Source organism: Mauremys reevesii, linkage group 24 (assembly GCF_016161935.1).
Source record: "Mauremys reevesii isolate NIE-2019 linkage group 24, ASM1616193v1, whole genome shotgun sequence".
Lineage (NCBI taxonomy): Eukaryota > Metazoa > Chordata > Testudines > Geoemydidae > Mauremys > Mauremys reevesii.
This window is the reverse complement of record NC_052646.1, coordinates 3,431,762-3,450,326: the sequence shown is the minus strand read 5'-3', so window position 1 is coordinate 3,450,326 and position 18,565 is coordinate 3,431,762. Positions and strand designations below refer to the sequence as shown.

At 58.1% G+C, this 18,565-nt stretch overlaps 1 protein-coding gene across 15 annotated transcripts in view; it reads right to left on the bottom strand.

Annotated features, from left to right (window-relative positions):
- ARHGEF11 (Rho guanine nucleotide exchange factor 11) overlaps positions 1–18,565 on the bottom strand; it is a 77,409-nt gene that overhangs the window by 12,141 nt on the left and 46,703 nt on the right. For 7 of the 15 annotated variants that reach the window (XM_039512798.1, XM_039512797.1, XM_039512796.1 and 4 more), the window contains 18 exons: positions 18,460–18,531; positions 17,767–17,886; positions 17,149–17,203; positions 15,626–15,702; positions 14,467–14,604; positions 13,389–13,463; positions 12,581–12,685; positions 11,812–11,910; positions 11,156–11,198; positions 9,629–9,725; positions 9,389–9,511; positions 8,749–8,772; positions 6,676–6,820; positions 5,306–5,405; positions 3,930–3,959; positions 1,506–1,632; positions 913–1,092; positions 126–173 (listed from right to left, as the gene is read on the bottom strand). In XM_039512798.1, coding sequence (XP_039368732.1) covers positions 126–173; positions 913–1,092; positions 1,506–1,632; positions 3,930–3,959; positions 5,306–5,405; positions 6,676–6,820; positions 8,749–8,772; positions 9,389–9,511; positions 9,629–9,725; positions 11,156–11,198; positions 11,812–11,910; positions 12,581–12,685; positions 13,389–13,463; positions 14,467–14,604; positions 15,626–15,702; positions 17,149–17,203; positions 17,767–17,886; positions 18,460–18,531 — 1,658 coding nt within the window. The remainder of the gene's footprint in view (positions 1–125; positions 174–912; positions 1,093–1,505; positions 1,633–3,929; positions 3,960–5,305; positions 5,406–6,675; positions 6,821–8,748; positions 8,773–9,388; positions 9,512–9,628; positions 9,726–11,155; positions 11,199–11,811; positions 11,911–12,580; positions 12,686–13,388; positions 13,464–14,466; positions 14,605–15,625; positions 15,703–17,148; positions 17,204–17,766; positions 17,887–18,459; positions 18,532–18,565) is intronic. The other 8 variants (XM_039512785.1, XM_039512786.1, XM_039512787.1 and 5 more) reach the window with 8 other exon arrangements.

Genomic DNA, 18,565 nt, shown 5'->3' with positions numbered 1-18,565 from the left:
AGACACAGGCGGGAGAACTAGCTCAAACTGGGGCGTTTCAGGGGATTCCAGGCAGCTTGGCCATACCACGAGACCCAGCTCCCCACACCGCGCCCCCGGAGCACGCAGAGCTCGGGGTCACTCACCTGCGCCCCATCTTGGGCGTGTAGGGAGGAGTGGGGTTTTCCAGGGACCTGGGGACGCAATTGAAAACTGCACTCAACCCCCGAGCAATGGTATCCCGGTGACCTTTGCTCTCCCTCCCTGCCGCGTCCGAGCTCCCGGCTCCGCATTCACTGCACGACCCCGAGGCTGCCAAGAGCGACTGGCTGGGATTTCCGGGGGGTTGGGGCTGCACAATTCTCCAGGCTCCTCTGAAAATCACAGGCTCAAAGGCAGCCTGGGGAGCAAACTTCTGCAGGATCGGGGCCTTCAAGTGAGAGTCCCTGGGGGTGGAACCTGGCCTCTGTCACCCAGGTAAAAAAACCTTCCGAAGAGCTCGTGGGTGTGTGTGGAGGGGGTTCCTCAGGACTAGCTGACAATGGTGGGGGTCGAGGTGGGGGGGTTCAGCCACTTTTGAAAATGGAATCTAGACCCCTAAATCTCTCCGGCCATTTCAGGAGCTTCCCCCTCTCCATGGCTGGATGAACTCTGTGACGGAACCCGGGCTGGGTCACCTGCCTGCCCAGCCACCCACCGGGCCTTCAACACCTGCCCGGGAGGCTGGGCTTTCTCGCCCCACGCTCGATGAAAACAGCCTGCTTTGCTTTCAGACCCGAGTGGGGACACTTTTGGCTGGGAGCTCATGAGAGTTCAGCTCCCAAATCCGACTGGAAATCGGGCCCATCTGAAACCTCCAATAGAAACAGACGAGAGGCACCGTCTGGAGGCCTTCGTCCCCCTGCCTGCAGGCTCAGGGCTTTGGGCTCTGACCTTGTGGACAGGCTGGATGCCGAAGACGACGCCGACTGGTGAAGCCGCGTGGCCTCTGCTGCGGCGTCCATGTCCACGTCACTCCGGGACCGTGGCACGTTCTCCGCCTTGCGCGATTTCTTCATCTCCTCCCGCCCTTTCAGGCTCTCCGACCGGCCCAGCTTGACCTCTGACCTGGAACTGCACAGGGGAGCGGGGTTGGCGAGACGCAAGGAACTGCTGGATTTCATGCAGGCTGGAAGAGCTGAGAATGCATGTGTGTGTGGGGAAGCAAGCTAGAACCCATCTCATTAATCTAGAACCCCAGGCCCAGCAGGGAGCTAGAACCTGTCTCATTAATCTAAAACCCCACCCCCAGCAGGGAGCTAGAACCCATCTCATTAATCTAGAACCCCAGGCCCAGCAGGGAGCTAGAACCTGTCTCATTAATCTAAAACCCCACCCCCAGCAGGGAGCTAGAACCCATCTCATTAATCTAAAACCCCACCCCCAGCAGGGAGCTAGAACCCATCTCATTAATCTAGAACCCCAGGCCCAGCAGGGAGCTAGAACCCATCTCATTAATCTAGAACCCCATCCCCCAGCAGCCCTACCTGTCCGAGTCCAGCAGCTCTTCAGGGAAGCTGCCGGTGGAGAGACGCTGCGTGCCAGGCTCCTGGGACTCGCAATGCTGGTTGTTTTCAAAGTGCTGGATGATGTTCCTCACGTTGCCGGGTTTGACTGGTGGGACGGGGGAGTCAGGGACAGGAGGACAGACATAGGTACTGACGGCTGATGGCTAAATCGTTAACCTGCTGCCCATAACGTAGCCCCCCCAGGGGCTAAATACATCCTAGCAGCGGTGAGCCCGGCCCCAGCTGTTTGACCCTGCGTGGCTGGTCTCGTATGGTTTGGAGATGGCTGGTGTGGGGTGGGGGCTTTTGGGGTTCGGAGGGGCAGGGCAGCTCCCCATCTCTACTTTGAGCTCGTACTCCCCAGCCTTCCCCCCCCTCCCTGCTGCCACCAGCCCCCAGCTACCACCCCAGGCCTCTGTGCAGACGGCGCATGAAAAACCGCCAGCTGGAGGCGCTCGGCAGCGGGGTCCGAAATCAGTGCAGCCCCGTGGTGCGTAGTGGCTACAAAGCTGCAGTACACCCGGGTGGCCTGGTGCTAAACCAGTGACCCGGTTATGGGGAGTTTTCAAGGCATCTCTGGTTCGGGAGGGTCCCCCAAAAGACTCCTCCTTCTCCCAACGTTTGACTGGGTTTCTCTGCTGAACCAGCCCACTCAGCAGCCAGGCTGCGGATTAAATCACACAGCTGGAGGAAGCCGAGCAGCTCATCTACACAGGAAACCTGCACCGGTTTAGTCCACCTGGTGCAAATCCGTGTGTGGACGCTCTTACTTCGGTTTAGCTTCAACTTGTTCCCATCCGAATTAAGAGCATCCACCCAGGCTCTCACACTGGGGCGTCTCCTCCAGGCCAGATTGTCGCCTGGGGATGGCTACTCCTGCTGTGGCTTGCACAGGAGAACAGATCTACGACCTAGAGAACTACGATCTAGTGGGAGGTGCGCGGCGTACGATATCAGGGCAGGGGGGAGCATGGGGTGGGCTCCCCCGAAAGCCTAGAGGTGTCTTAGGCACCCACTTCGCTCCTGAAGTTATCCATTGCAGACCCTCTTTGCTCCCCTCCCCGGCTTAAAAGGTTCTCCGGAGTCCAAACCCGACAATGTGCAAGCGTTAACAGCCTCGTTATCCAATAGAGAGAGCGAGCTTCTTCCCTCAGCCAGTCTGCTGCCTCCCTCTAGGAACGCAGGCGGCATTTATACGGCACTCATGTCCCAGGGCATCTGGACACTTAGCCAGACCGGTGCCTTCCACCCCAAAAGGCCCCATCCCACTACACAAGCGTTGGCCTGAATCTTCCCTGCACCACGGCCCCTTGGCATGGCTGTGGCAATGAAAAGGGGCCTTGAAGTGGAGATAAGTTAGTTACGCCCACTGCTTGGGCAGCAGAGAAATGGCTTACGTGGGCCGCGTGGGACTGAGATTTCAGGCCCTAAGGTGAAACTGACCCCTACACAGTGGCCTGTTTCAAGCGGGCCCTTCCGCCCAGGGAGCATTTCAGCCTACGTTTCTCTCGCAGTTTGTAACAGCCGCGGAGTCATGCCACACAGCGGCGCAGGGCAGGAAAGGAAGGAGAACGACCTGGCTACCGGACAGCGCAGGGAGATTTTAAGATCTAACTGGCCCAACTGGAACTTGGCCACGGCACAGTGTGAAAAAACCTCGCTCTGCGATTGCTCATCTTGCATGCAGCTGGGCCCCTTCCGCAGGCATAGCGCAGCCTAGCGCCGGGACAGGGGCTCGAGATCGGTACTAGGTCAGGAAGTTTGCCCCCTACTGGATCAGCCACCCCCTCCCTGCAGCACAGCGCCCCCTAGCATGAGCCTGGGGCACAGGAAGCAGCACTGTCTCTGAAAGGAGAGCGCCGACCCGGTACCACTGTCCATTACATTCCTGAACGGACAAGAGGAAAAGGAGAAGAGGGCAGAAAACTGAGCAGCCTCAAAGGCACAGGAAACCAAATCACCCAGGAGCGAAGGAAACAAAGGCCTTGGGCCTTAGAGCAGAAGGATTTTGACGTACGAAGGAACCAGCTCCCAGTGAAGTCAAGGGAAAGACTCCCATCACCACCTTTCTATTAGTAGAGCTCAAAGAACTTTAGAAAACAGGTCAGTACATTAACACCCCGTTTGCCTAATGGGTAAACTGAGGCACAAAGAAGGGACGTGACTTGCCCCAGGTCCCCCAACATGCCAGTGGCAAAGCTGGAATTAGAAACCAGGTGTTTTGAGTCCCAATCCAGTGCTCTGTTCACTAAGCCTCCCCTCTCCAGCCCTGCCCAAGCGCCCGTGATGCCCGCCCGCCCCTGATGCCACAGCGCAATGAGGTGGGAGACCTTTGGGGAAAGCCCCGCTTAAAAAAATTAAACAAACAAAGCTGAACATAAAAGAAAAGAAAAGGCCTTTTACCTTCCACAGGGGACAAAGGGACATGAAATGCTGAAAGGAAAAAACAATGAGATGTCAAATCAATCCTGCATTTCAACAAGGAAGGAGGTTAGAAGGGCGTGCGAGCTGCACAATGAGAACTCAAAAGGAGGAAATGGAAAGCAAAGGCAGTGAAGAGACACACAAACACCTCTCCCGCGCTCCCCGTGGGGAACACACACTGTATGGGCAGCGCTGGCTCTGTGCGCATGGTGCTAGGAACACGCGCGCTCACAACTGCACATGCAGCCTTTGGAAGACGCTCTCAGCCCAGCCTCCTTTTTTGCACCACCCACAAACCAAATCAGCTTTCTGTGCACTCCCCTTCCCATATAACTACCGGCCAAAATCGAAGCACGTCCGGTGGGATTTTCAAACGCACCCAGCGCCAGATTTCTGCTCCCCTTGGAAGCCCCCACTGACTCCCCCTGGGGTAGCTCCCTTTTGAAAAACCCCACCCGTGGGTGCTCAGCCGTTTGAAGGGACGGGCTTTCAGCGGCAGACACACGTGGGGAGGGTGCGATTTCTGTAGGGGCTGCTTTGATGAGCGGACACTGCACCCTCAAGCACGGGCAGGTGTGTGCGAGATTGAATTAGAGAGTTGTGGGTTGTCACCCCAGGAGCGATCCCTAACTCCACCCTTTCAGGCCCTGTCCGTCCGGAACAGCTGGTACTAAACAGCTCCGTGGCGGATAAGCCCTTAGACCTTATCCAGGCCTCAAAGCTTTGCCGCAAGAGCTGCCCCGACACACCACGGCGAGGAGAGCGTGGCTTGTGCTGGACAGCTGAGATTGGGTCTCCAAGCAAAATAAGCTACGGGGGCAAAAGCACGTTTATGCTCGTATAACCACAGCTACAGAATTGTAAGCGTCGACCGGGCCTGAGAGTAAAAAGGAGAGAGAGCTCATGCGAGAGTCCCTGCTGGGGTGCAGCAGAGAGGGGGAGATGGGGTGAAGGCAGGTGGAGAGACTCCTCAGGCATCACCTACATCGGGACTGGATGCAAATTCCGAGCGGAAGAAAGATTGACACTAGTGAAGTGCAGCCTAGTTGGACAGCAGCGTAAGTTGCCCTGGTGCACGTCACGTCTAGACCAGAGGTTGACACTCGTGCGGCTGCGCCCCGGCTCATGTCCCGGCACGGCCAATGCCTTACACTGCCCAAAATGTTGATTCTCACGCAGCCAGCCAGAGGAGATGACTGGACCGGCCTCCAGGACCAGGAACTGGCTACTCCATCGTATACAGGAGTGGCGCCCCCTTCTGGCGAGCCCAAGAGTCTCAAAGGACCCAGCTCCCCATCGGGCATCTCCTGCAGTACTTGTGACCCCCAGCGCCCCCAGCACGACCCAATACTCACTACTCTGGGAGGAGCTTTTGGGCTTCCCAATGTATTTCAGGATGGGATTGCGTTTCTTATCCTCCATCGCATCTTTGTCCTTCTTCGTGCTGCTGCTCTGCTGAGACACACAGGATGAGAGCTGGGAAAGACGTCTTTGCAAGGGAGGCACGTTAACTCCCAGGGCGACACAAGCTAACGCAGAAGCAGCAGCAGCAGCTGCATTTAATTTGCAAGGAAGGAAACTGAGGCAGGGTGGGCCGGTGGTTAGGGGCCAGGGCTAGGAGATGGGGTTCTAATCCCCACTGAGTCGCCATGGGGTCCTGAACCAGTCACTCTGTGCTACAGTTCTCCTCACATCTGTGCAATGAGGGTCAATTACCCTGGGCCACCTTTGTCCAGGGTACAATACTTGGTGCCTTTCCGCTACATGTCTACCAGGATGCCGCACCCTGCAGCTACTCCAAACTTCCCAGGAGCAGCATGGACAGAACTCTGATCCACCTGCTCTGAAAGCCTAAGCCTGGAGTGAATGGAGAATCTCCATTCGTTGTTAGAAGTATAGGGCCTATGACACAGTGGGACAGTTCCGATTCCAACCAGGAGGGGGCTGCCATGTATAAACACACCAGCCAGTTTATTACAGTACAACACAAGTTACAATTCACTTTGTTTATACCGATGGGCACACAATCCTGCGTGTCTACATTCACCAGCAGTACATCACTCAGCCTTGTCTTCACCCTCCAGTCGGAGAGAGCAAGCAGCTGCCGCTCACACTGAGCTTGTGTGAGGCACTTTAGTTAGTTCCCACTGGTCTGGCGTCAGCCTGACTTTGCACAGGGTCTGCTCCACAAACCACCCCCACTCCCATCCCAGAGTGAAACACCCGGCACCGGGATCAAACGGCGGGAGGGAGAGAGACGGGGAAAAGGGCGGGGGAGGGAAGGTGATGGAGGTGAAGCGATACTGGGAGGCTGCTCCGGGGAGCAGAGGAGGTGGCTCTTGCACCAACACAGACTGTGCAAAGGGACAGAGTGGAAGGCACGGCGGGAGGAGGCCAGAAGACACAAGGGGCCCGATTCTCCCCTACCCGGCACAAAGTGCCGCCAGATCAGAAAAGGCCACATGTTGTGCCCGCCTTGCCCGGGTGCAAGCGACAAGGCGTCCCGCCCCAGGGCCGTGGCTGAAGGGTAATTCTGAGCTGAGCGGGGAGCTCGTGGAGTTCACCTCCCCAGGGATGGGGATTAGGTGCTCACGCACATTTCTGCAGGGGAGCTGGGGCTCGGGGAGGCCGCGGAGACCAGAACTGCGCTAGGCCAGGCCTGAGGAGCTGACAGCACCGGGAAGAATCCGGTCAGAAAAGGGAACGCGGCCAATGCCCCACTCACCTTCTTGGCCTTGGGGAAAAAGGGCAGCCACTTGTCCTTGTCTGGGAAGGCCTGGGACTTCTCGCTGGTGCTGGCTGGCCGGGCCTCCCGCACCCGGATCCCCGTGTGGCTCATGTAGGTGCTGAGGGCAAAGGCCATGGGGGAGCTGGAAGAGAGGAACACACAGGCAGACACGCTGCAGATCATCCAGGACACACCACCAGCACCGGCGTGTCGGGAGGCCGGCCGCGTTCAGCCACCGCAGGGATAACTGGCCAGAAAAGAGCCGGCGAGTGGCTCAAAGCCTCGGCAAGGCGTGGCCGGGAGTATCCGCCCGCAGCGCTCCAGGGAGGGACGGGGAGCCCTGGAATTCCCAGTGTCCAACGCTACCGAAGCGCCGGTGCCGTCCCAAGGGCAGTGCCTGCAGCACCGTAAGGGGGCCTGGCGCTTTGCAGACAGATGTCAGCGCCCATTGCCTGGGCAATCCTTCTTCCGACGAGCAGGGGCAATCCACAGGATGAGCTGGGGGAAGTCGAGATTGCAGGCTCAGGCCCTGAGCGGGCTCACGCGCTTTACAAACAGCCCCCATCTGCCCTGTCCTCATTTTACTGCTGGGGAAACTGAGGCACGGGGCAGGGCAGTGACTCGCCCATGGTGACACCCTGCACCATCCCAAAGGGAAGTGTCTGACCAGGCGCAAAGGAGACAGACACCCCAAAGGGCGCCACGATGTCTCGTACGAGACTCGGCATCTTGCCGGTCAGCCCTCGAGTCCCCAAGTCGGGTTACAGCTTGATTCCCGCATGACTCGCCAACCCAGGAGAAAGGCTCGTTGCTGCAAGAGAAGCACCCTCGGGACAGCTGGGTCGTGGAGGGTTCTCACTGCACCAAAGGCCCCTTCAGATGGGCAGCTGGAGCCGAAGCCCGTTGCCACGCTCCAGCTTCTCCTGCCCCAGCTCTGGGTGAGAGATCCAGTCACCAGTGAACGGCTCTGAGCAGCACGTGAAGGAGCCCTCCCGCCTCCTAGTCACCGCAGCTCCCGGATCAGACAGACGGGCTTGTGGCTACAGCACCGGCCCCCAAGTTCTATCCCCAGCTCTTCCAGGGATGCTCGGCATGACCCTGAGCAATCCCTCGCTGTGCCTCGGTTTCCCCATCTATAAAATGGGGGATAGTGGCACTGCCCTACCTTGCCCCTGCCCCAACCCAGGAGGGTTTCATTAATGTTTGCAAAGCACCCCAAGATCCACCTTGTGTCCAGCACCGCAGGATCTGGGCCTGGGGACCTCTTCTCCTGGAATTGCTTTCCAGGACATCGTGCGGCGGAATGGCTTTACAGACGCCCCCCGACTTACACAAGCGTTCCGTTCCGGAACACCTTGTGTAACGCGAATTTTGCGAAAGTCAGAAACGTATCTCCAACCATTATGCAAAAAAACAAAACAAAAAAAACAAAAAAAACCCTCCTATTTCTAGCTTGCGGGACTTTTTCCGTGAGCTCGGATTTGCGTATGTCAGGTTTACGTAACTCGGGGAGCGTCTGTATTAAACAGAGACCCGGTGCCCACCCAGCTCCGAGGCCAACTCACTTATGGGGCACAGAAGGACCCCAAGCATGAAACCCTCATTGCCGGTGTGATATCAGCAACGTCCCCCTGGGGGCTGAAGCTCTGTTTTTCCATTGAGTGGGAACAGTTGCGGGGGGGAGGGGGGGGTGACACACAGGAGGCCTCCGTGTGGATTTGGGGCGGGGAACCAGCTCAAGGGACAATTTTCTTCTCCCTGCGGCGACCGCCAGGGCCAGTCCAGGAGTTCTGCGACAGCAGGGGGCCGTCCTGCGGGACACTACAACCCAGACAGATGCTACCCAGCTGCTTACACATGGGCCGCTCATCCAGCTGCTGACAAGTTTGTGCCTCCACTGCCCTGACGTTGGGAGGGGAAAGAGTGATCTACTAATGAGAGGACCCCCTCCCCAAGCATTGTCCCGCACCCCCTCCCTGAGCTCTCCAGAACCCCACCCCCATGGCCACATCTGTATGGCACCATCACATCTGGATGCACACGACTGCTGGGCGCCAGGCCGACACTCACCTCCTGTCCTCTTCATACTTCGACCTAAAGTGGGGAAAGAGGGAAGGGGTGTGAGAAACGAGGCCACCTCTGTACGACACCATTTAATCTGCCTGATCCGAGCCCAGGGGCCCAAAGGACGATGTCTCAGACCTAGCCCTGCACGGCCACGACTCATTAAAGGCACGGGACCGGACCCTCTGCCGGTGTAAATCGGCAGAGCTCCTTTGACTGCAGTGGGGACATGCTCCAACCAGCACTGGCAAGAGGGGACAGGACAGGGTGCAAGAGAGCAGCCCCCGCCCCTCTCCCCCACAGCCCCATGTCTGCTGCTTCCACCTGCCCCCGCATGCCAGGGGCCCATTCCTCCCTTCACCACCACCACCACCGCGCACGCACTCAGAGCCTGCTCCTTCTCCCCCCCCCACTACAGAGTCCCAACCGGCCTTCAATGGTAAAGCCATAGTGCCCAGCAGCTCGCAGGAGCGGCCCTGGGATCAACGCGCCAGGCTGAGCTGGGTTCTGATCCCGCTCCCGCTCCCACCGGTCACACCCCGCGGCCGGGGCCGCTCCCGAGCTCCGCTGGCATCAGCGAGGCCAGACCCAGGCTCGGGCTGGATCACACGCCGGACAGGGACCAGCCCTGCCGCTTGGCACTCACAGTATGTCGCCCAGCTGCGCAAGCTGCTTCTCAGCCACCTGGCGCTCCTTCTGGGGATCGCCGTCCAGATCCAGCAGGTCGTTTTCTCCATACAGGCTTCCCAGCCCCATGGTGCGCTTCGTCCTGCGGACAGACAGGGGGCCCCGGTCAGCCCCACGAGCCTGAATGGCGCAGGCAACCACCCCATCGAAGAGCTGCCCAAGACGAGGCCACGGAGCAGAGGCAGTGCGAGGGCCTTACCTGTAGTCCTGGATCTGCTCCTGGATCTCGGGCATCGCTGCGTCCTGAGCCTCGGAGAAGGCACTTCGGACATCCTCCCCGTTCCGCAGGCGAGACTCTGGAGCCACGGACGGGAGACAAGGGGAAAGACGCTCGTTACCGGCTGCGCTCGGCTGGGGGGCGGGCAGGGGCGCACGGATGGCCCAGGGCACCAGCAGCGTCAGGTGCTGACACGGCATGTTTCAGCTGAGGATCCCGCCATGCCTGCCAGTCGAGCAGCTGCTTTTCAGGGGTGTACACCCCAGCAGCAACGTCGGGTGCTCAGCACCTCCACTAGCAGCCTACCCTGCGACTCTCCCACCCGGATTCCTGCCTGCAGGGTAGCTGCACCACTGCCACCCCGAATGTTGCCAGGGGAGCCTCATTGTACCCCGTGATTAGCAACAGGACAGCTCACCGGGGTTCCAAGCAGGAGAAAGCCACCCTAGTGCAAAATGCAACTCTGCCCGTTTGCACTGGGGCAGCTATCCTGGGTGCTGGAGTTGGGGGCAAATTCAGGCCTGAGCTGCTCAACTCCGCCTGCAGGGCAGGTATGGTAAGACAGGCAGGCAGCATGGCCCGGTGGAAAGGGACTTGGGAACCCTGGCTTCTCTTGCCAGCTCTGCCACTGGCCTGCTGGGTCACCTTGGGCAAGTCACTGCCTCGCTCTGTGCCTCAGTTTCCCCTCCTGCTCTCTGTCTAGTACAATGTTAAGCTATTCGGGGAGGGACTCTCTCTCCCTTTGGTCGTGCACAGTGGAGCCCCAATCTCAGCTGGGCCCGTTAGGCGCAGCTGTGAGTCTAATTAATGGTAACGTCCTCAGCCCTGTGTAACTGAGGCTCCTGCAAGGGAAGCGACTTCCCCAAGTGAGACAGGAAAAGAACCCAGGAGTCCTGACTCCAACTCGAACCACACGATGCCGTTTCCTCCCTAATGCAGGGCAATATGGGGGGTGGGGGTGGGGCGAGGTCTCTCCTATGCAGACAGACCTTCCCCAGGGAAGTTCAGAGGAGGTAAAGAGTTCTGCATGCTAATAAAGGGCATCTCTGATTTAAAGCAAAGCCACTAGTGCAGTGGTTCTTAACCTGGGGTGCACTCACCCCTGGGGATGCGAGCTGCCCTTTCGAGATAGGCCAGATTTGTTTAGAAGGTAAATCCTCAAAAACACAATTAAGCACAGGCACTAAGTACAACTACTTTGTTTCATCAAACCTACGTATTCATTAACATTCTACATTTTTAACAATTACTGTAACATACAAACAAAAAACATATCTAGGTTTAAAGAACTGCCCTACTTCAACGATTTCCGATACGGGTGCGAGAACATGTTTTGAGAACCAAAGGGTGCAGGCCGCAGTCACGGTTAAGAACCACTGCACGGTGGGACCAGCAACAGCCAGTGGTCCCCGATGCTGAGACCTCGAGCTGCTGAAAACACTTACTGCTTCAGCGACTACCCCTAACGGCATAGGCATGGCCTCAGAGATCACACGCACACACACTTACCTATGTCAGCTAGTAACTGCTCAGGCACCTTTATTCTCAGAGGCTAGGAGGGAAAAAGAAATGCGATTACGTCTCAATTTATTATTATTATGGGTGTCCCAGGTCAGAGGATAAACACTGTGGGAGTGCTAGTAAAGCCTGCATGCACCTTGCACAGCAGCTTCTGTGTTTGAAAGACCAGAGCTTAGACTTTCTCCCCAACTGAAACATCTGATTAAATCTTAACCTCTTGGCACTCAACTAACGAGTCCCTATTAAGCAGTATATTTGCTACCACCGTGCCTATTAAGCACCAAGGGGGAAAAATCACTTCTCTTGGAGAAGGCCACAGCTAAAACCACCCACCCCAATTAAAGCAGGGTGCCGGGCTTTGTGTATATTGGCTTTTCCTCCAGCGCAGACACCGTTTACCACAATGCAGCACAGTTTGCACCAGCGTAGTTGGCAGTGCAAAGCACATCTGCTCTGGAGTTTGCCTCAGTGCAGCTAGGCTGACGGCTAAAATCCCAGGGGACACAAGGCCTCGGTTAAAAGTTTTCCACATTGGGAGGCTGAATACGTGGAATGTTAGACCGTGAAGCCACACTCTGCCGGCCTTCTCCTGCGGGAGGGAAGCCCCACACCCGCTGGCAATGCAGCCAAGCTCCCGCACTCACCGCGTTCTTCTCCAAGAAGATGTTCCAGATCTCCTTCCCCAAGGCCCGGGAATCCTTGAAGTTCATTTGCTGGCAAACTTCTGCGCACAAATAGAAGAGCTGGAAGGACGGGGGAGAGAAGCAAAAGCACAAGAGATGAAGAAGGAAGGAGAAACACTTAGTAAAGCAGCAGCAGCGACTCCCTCCGGGACACAGGACAGACCGTAGGAGACGCCTACGGGGGTAGATTGTGCCCTGTGGCGGGGGGAGGAATCGGAGCCCTTGCATGGCATTTCCACCTCTCACGCCTGCGGAAGTCCATTGACTTCAACCCTACACACCAGCATGACAGCAGGGGCCAGAGCCAGCACTGCCTGAGCCCCACCTAGGGCCTTTGGGCTCCCGGGCAGTCCGAGGGTGAGCAGCCACAGGAGGAAATAACCTGCACTTCATGGGCCCAGGCAGCAAACCCCACGGAGCCCAGGAAAAGGAGCGGGCCTGTAAGAAGTGCACTGCCCTACACGGGCGGGCGGCCCTCTTGGATCCAGGGAAGAGGGAGAGGATAGCACCTGGACCGAAGCCGGTTGCCGGTGGTGCGTGATTTCAGTGGGCTTTGGATGAGGGTTAGACAGAGGGTGAGAAATGCCCTAAATCCTCCACCACATCCACGCGCCTGAGATCAAGTCAGGAGCCACCCCCAGTGCTGCAGGATGCTCCTGCTCCTGCGGGGAAGCCAGGGTCTCCGCCCCCCGGAGAGGCAGCCGCGGGCGCGGGCGTGTCTCGCTCTTACCAGGGGGCTCGGGTCTGCCTGGGAGAAGATGTAGCGCAGGAAGACGCCCAGGTGAGCCGGTCGGGATTTGAGCTTCCCCAGGTCCTGGAAGAGGGAGTCGCACTGCTGGGGGAGGGCAGGGAAACAAGCCATTGAAGCTGGGGAGAGCAAAGGGCAGAGTGTGCCCGAGGAACGGGCTCCCGCTTCTGCCAAGGCCTTGGTGAAACTGGCATTTGCCTCGTTTCAGCCACTGGGGTCGCTGCAGCAGACACACCCCAGGGCAGGCAGGGGAGCAGCCATCAGCCAATCCAGCCCCGGAGTTGGACTCCACCACTGCGGCTCTGCCTGTCTGCACCAGTGTAGCTACCGGGCATTGGGGCAAGGCCTGAGATAGCCAAGGGTTCCCCTTGCGCTGCCTTCGACCCAGCAGCCCTCGTCATCAGCTCCACGAGCCGCGGCAGAGCGAGTGCGACACGGCTGCAGTGGGGCAAAGGTTTGGTGAGTGCGGAGGCTGGGAAGCCCCTAGCGAACAACGCGCGTGGCCCCGAGCACGTGCCAATAGCGTCTTTGCACCATCCCAGCTCCGGAGCCGACGTCTGTAACCGCGCTGCCCTACCCAGGGCTTCCGGCGGCTGGAGCCTGCTCCGTAAAGCCAGGAGTCTGGGGACGCACTCGGCGGCGCTCCCACTTCCAGCCCCCCCGCTCTCACCACTACACCCCACTCCCCTCCTAGGAGTCCCAACCCCTACTCCCCGGCACAGCTGCCACGGTTCCTGGTGACGCCAACAGGGTTAATACAAGGACAGAGGGATGCCCTGGGAGCTGTTACCTCGTTGTTGAAATACCCCGGATCGTAATCTTCCTCTGGCCCGATGATGAGAGGCCTCGGCGTCCGCTCCAAGCCCTGAGGAGACAAGGCCAGGCTGGGACAAGGCCACCCCAACAGCAGCCCCGGTTCAGCCTTCAATAATTCTAGGCTCCCCCTTCAGTGGGGGGGCTTCTCTGTGGCCACCTTCGCTCTCAGCTACTACGTGGTTGGCACCTCATGGCGCGAGCAGTCGGGACCTCAGTTTGTGTCTCATCCCACAGACACGTCCAGCAGTAGCACTCTGGGAAGAGCACCCCCCTACTGAGCCCCACAGCCCTCTCCCTGCAGGACACTGTGCCATGGGGTCAGCACAGACCCCCAGCAGAGAGCGCCCCCCCATGGAGCCCCACCCCCCACCCCCTGCAGGACACTGTGCCATGGGGTCAGCACTGACCCCCAGCAGAGAGCGCCACCCCCCCCATGGAGCCCCCCCCGCAGCACACTGTGCCATGGAGTCAGCACTGACCCCGAGGGCAGAGCACCCCCTACTGAGCCCCACAGCCCACTTCCTGCAGGACACTGTGCCATGGGGTGAGCACTGACCCCCAGCAGAGAGCGCCCCCCCATGGAGCCCCACACCCCACCGGACACTGTGCCATGGGGTCAGCACTGACCCCGAGGGCAGAGCACCTCCCTACTGAGCCCCACAGCCCCTTCCTGCAGCACACTGTGCCATGGGGTGAGCACTGACCCCCAGCAGAGAGCGCCTCCCCATGGAGCCCCACCCCTTGCAGGACACTGTGCCATGGGGTGAGCACTGACCCCCAGCAGAGAGCGCCCCCACAAGGAGCCCCACACCTCACCCCCTGCAGGACACTGTGCCATGGGATCAGCACTGACCCCCAGCAGAGAGCGCCCCCACAAGGAGCCCCACACCCCACCCCCTGCAGCAGTTTGGGTGCTGCTCAGACCCACCCCTGATGAGATCACAGCCCCAGGCAGAACCAGCTACAGCCTGTCGCTGTCAATCAGACCCAAGGGAGCGTGCCCTAGGCCCAGCCACTCCGCCCCCACAGCTCTCCCCCCCGCCCCGCCTCACCTGCTCCGCGATGGGCAGGAAGGGCGTGTCCGAGCCTTGGCGGCGATGGTGCTGGAACATCTTGGCGGTGATGACCGGGGAGGTGCGCGGGCTGTCGAGGCCGGGGTCGGACAGAACGGAGTTCCGGTTCAGAGAGATCTGCTCAGGACAACCACCACCTCACGACATTAGCAACCGAGAAGGGGGCAGCAGGGAAACCCCCAGGGACGAAAGCAGCGCCAGACCCTGATTTGACTCACATGCTTCCCAGGACCCAGGCCAACATCTAAACCGATTCAACAGCACGTCCACATGCGGGGGAGGGGGGCGCCAAATTAACCAATCAATTTCTAAACCAGTTTACATTAGATCGGTGCGCACACCCGGCTCCTGCTCCCAGACTCAACTTCCTGCCTCCCCCACGCTGCCCCCAACACCTCCGCTCTTCTCAGTAGTAACCTGCAGACACCTCCCTCCCCTGCGTCTGGCTGGTCTTATTGACACTGCAAACTCCGGGGGGCAGGGATTGCCTCTTAGTCCTGCTGCAGGACGTGCCATGACAATCTGTGGCTCCATAGAAAGTCCCAGAGCAAAAAGACTAAGGGGGAAAATTTCCTACTTCGGACAAGATTCTTAAAGGTGTTTCGGCACCTATGGGGATTTTCAAAAGCATCTAAGCCCCCAACACCCACTGACACTCCCTCTAGGCACCTAAATACCTTTCAAACTCTGGCCCTTGGCCATTCTGGAAAGTGTTACCCTCTGTTATGAGGATGGATCAATAACTGAACAGGAAGAGACTTCACAGGGATATTGCAATGACTCTAAACCCCAAACCTGGGAAACCCCAGGACATTCAGAGTGACGGCTGCACTTACAAGACATCCAACGTGCTAAGATACGAAACACAGAGTTAAGGCATCCAAGCAACCTTCCCTCTGCCTGCAGGGACCCCCTCCTGCAATAACTCCAGGATCCTGATTTGGGTACTGTAGGGTCTGGGATTCCCAGATTTGATTAGACTGATTTTAAATGACATCTGATTTTTCCAACCCCCCACCCCCCTCACTAGGTGAGTGCCGGACGTTTGGAGGACAGAAGCTGCTTTTCCAACAAAGCACAGAGGTTGACTCTGTGCAAAATGGACCTGGCCCTTAGCCCTGGAGCCACGAGCCCTCACCTCGCTCACCGAAGGGAACCGCTCAGTGCCCGAATCCAAACCGCTGTCGCCATCCTGAGAGTCCAGAGAGAGGCGACCTGGGAACAGAGGAGACACGCAGATGGAGGTCAAATTAACCCCCCCAGGAGGAACCATGGCAAAGGAGACACCGAGCGATGGGAGAGGGGGCAGAGCAGCCCTCAGTAAGCACCCTCTGTCTAGACTGTCGATCCACCTCCCCACATTTTCTTTGCCATCTCCTCTCCTCTGATGACAGGAGGGGCGGATCTGTGGGCTGGCCGAGACCCCACCAGAGAATCAGACTGAGAATGTTTAAGGAGGGTTTGCGCAAGCCCAATTCCGGCCTCTGATGAGGGAAGAGGAGCTCTGGTCTTTACCGGGGGCTACGGCTCGTGAGAATCCCAGGCAAGGGGCAGAGGCAAAGGAAACCAGAAAGCCACACGCAAACATGGCTAGTCCTACAGGCGTCGAGACCGGAGCTCTGCTGGGCACAAGATGGGAAAGCAACCCTGGGCGGCGACGGAGGAGAAAGAGCGGGAGCCACACGGGATGTGTTGAGCGTGAAAAGGCACAGAGCAGCGACTAGAGCGAGGCAGGAGATGGTTTTCCCATCCCACAAAAATTTGCCATTAAAAAAAAAAAAAGTCCCATTCCAAATGGGGCCAAAAAGTTGAAATCCCCTTAACATTTCCACAAAACAAAAATAAAATAAAACTCAGCTCGGGTCAGTCGACACCTTCTCTTTCAATAATTCTGAGACGTCTCATTTCAATTTCAACCTTCTAAAAAAATTCTTTTACGACAAATTAACTGAAATTTCAAAAGAAAACGTCGTTTTGAAGTGGGAAATGGAACCTTTCGTTCTGAATCCCCCCTCTGCCAAAACCAGGAAGCCGGTTGAAACCAATCCTTTCCCGCAAACTGTTACGGTTTCAGCAAATCAACATTTTCCAGAGAAAATACGTTTTGTTGCTAACTTCCCGCCCAGCTCTACAACGGACACTAGCGGCGGGTAACCCTGGGGTGGAGGAGAACAGATACGTGCAGCGTTTACCTACGCCGAGCCAGGTGGCGGTCACAGGGATGCTGGCTGCCAACACTCATGTCTCTTTACAGCACATCCCATATAGCAACGCTGTTGGGCAGAAGTAAAGTGTCCCTGCACTGGTGCCTTCTGGGAGACCTGGAGTCCCTATCCTATAGCACGCAGAGCGTGACGGCTGGGAACAATTTCCCAGTGCGAGGAACTCCCGAATGGGGAGCGCTAGAGTGCTCGTAGCTTCCCGTCTGCACTGGAGAGACGCTATCACAGCCGATAAAGATCGACCCAGACTCGAGCTGAAGCCCTCAGTGCACCGGTGCAAGCAAAGCTCGTCAATGCCTGGGACGGCGACAGCGTCCGGAGACAAGGAGCTGCACAGGCGCCGCAAGCTGAAGTCGCCCAGACCAATCATCGGTTGCGAGGGCGGGCGGACGGTAGCAACGGGTATGTGCAGCTGCCTGGGAGCGACAGCACGACTCACCTTCCGTCCCCCGGAGACTGGCTGAGCCGGAATTGCAGCACGGCCGCCCCAAATCCTGCAATTGATGGATACACAGAGGTCGGTGTTGTTATCCCTGCTTTACAGGTGGGGAAACTGAGGCACAGAAAGAGCCTGATCTATAAAGGGGGAGGACCAGCTCCCTTCCATTTCATGAGGCTCTCGGCACCTCCAGGGATATGAAGCTGTCACACCTCTGGGGATATGAAGTCTGTGGCAGAGCTGGGAAGGGAATCCCAGAATAGGTCACATTGGGGGGGGGAGGTTTCAACCAGTTCATACACAAACAACGCCGCGCGTCCTCACTAGCCCTGCTGAACTGGTTTCAGTCTTGTTTTGTGTCCACACTAGCCTTCACCTAACCCATTTCAGCCTCAATGCCCTCTGGGTACCTATCCCCACAGTTCATGGCTCAGGCAGTGCACTCGGGGAGATTTCACACTGCACGGGGGCACGCCTCTGCTTGTCCATCTCCACAACGGGACTAAACCCAGTTCGGGCTTCCCCTGGCACCAACTTCTGAGGAGGGTGGAGTGTCTGGGGCGTGGGGGAGAGTCACATGACATTTAGAACCAGGAAGTAAGGGCTCCTCTTGCGTACCACTGAGCCGCCCGTCTCCTGTTGGATCTTGAGCTGCAGCTGGCTGACCCTTCTGCGCGCCCCCTCGATCCGTTCCTCCAGCGTGGTGGCGGGGTTCCGGCTGTACACCTCACAGAATCGCTGAGCGGGGAGACAAGAAGGGGAAGGAGGTTACAGCCAGCCACGCAGGGAGGGGAACAGGCATGGGGTGCAGAGCGAGGTGTGGGAGCTACAAAAAAAAGACAAAGCAGGTGAGGGATGGATGGCTCTGATCAATCCCCTGCTGCAGCTTCGGTGTGACCGCACCTGCTGCTGCGGGGCATCAGCTGGTGGCCAGGGGGAGGAGGAAGGAAATACACCTCTCGTCCCCCAAACATTGTACAACTGGCCGCACGCTTTACTGTGGGGCGGAAACACCAGTCGTGTTACGGACGGAGGCAGGAGCCTGGATTACATGGAATGGAGGGAGGTCTGATCCGCAGGGCAGGAAGCAGAACCATGAGATTAGGTGGAACAATTGTCTTCTCTGCTACAGGCAAGATATCAGAGCAGATGGCCCACTGGTCTGATCCAACATGTAGGGAGGAAAGATTGGCCTAGGAGGAGCAATAGTCCGCTCCACTGCAAGCAAAGATGCCTAGCAGTGCGCTAGACAGGGCAGGGGTCTGCTCCAGGGTCGCTCACCACAGGGAGGAGGCAGGCGACGCAGCGTACCTGTAACTCGGCCTCCTCCTGTCTCAGCATGTTGCGGAGGATCTGAGTCGCATGCTTCTGAACTTCTGGGTCCTGCGATTTGGAACAGACGTGGGCAGAGTGAGGG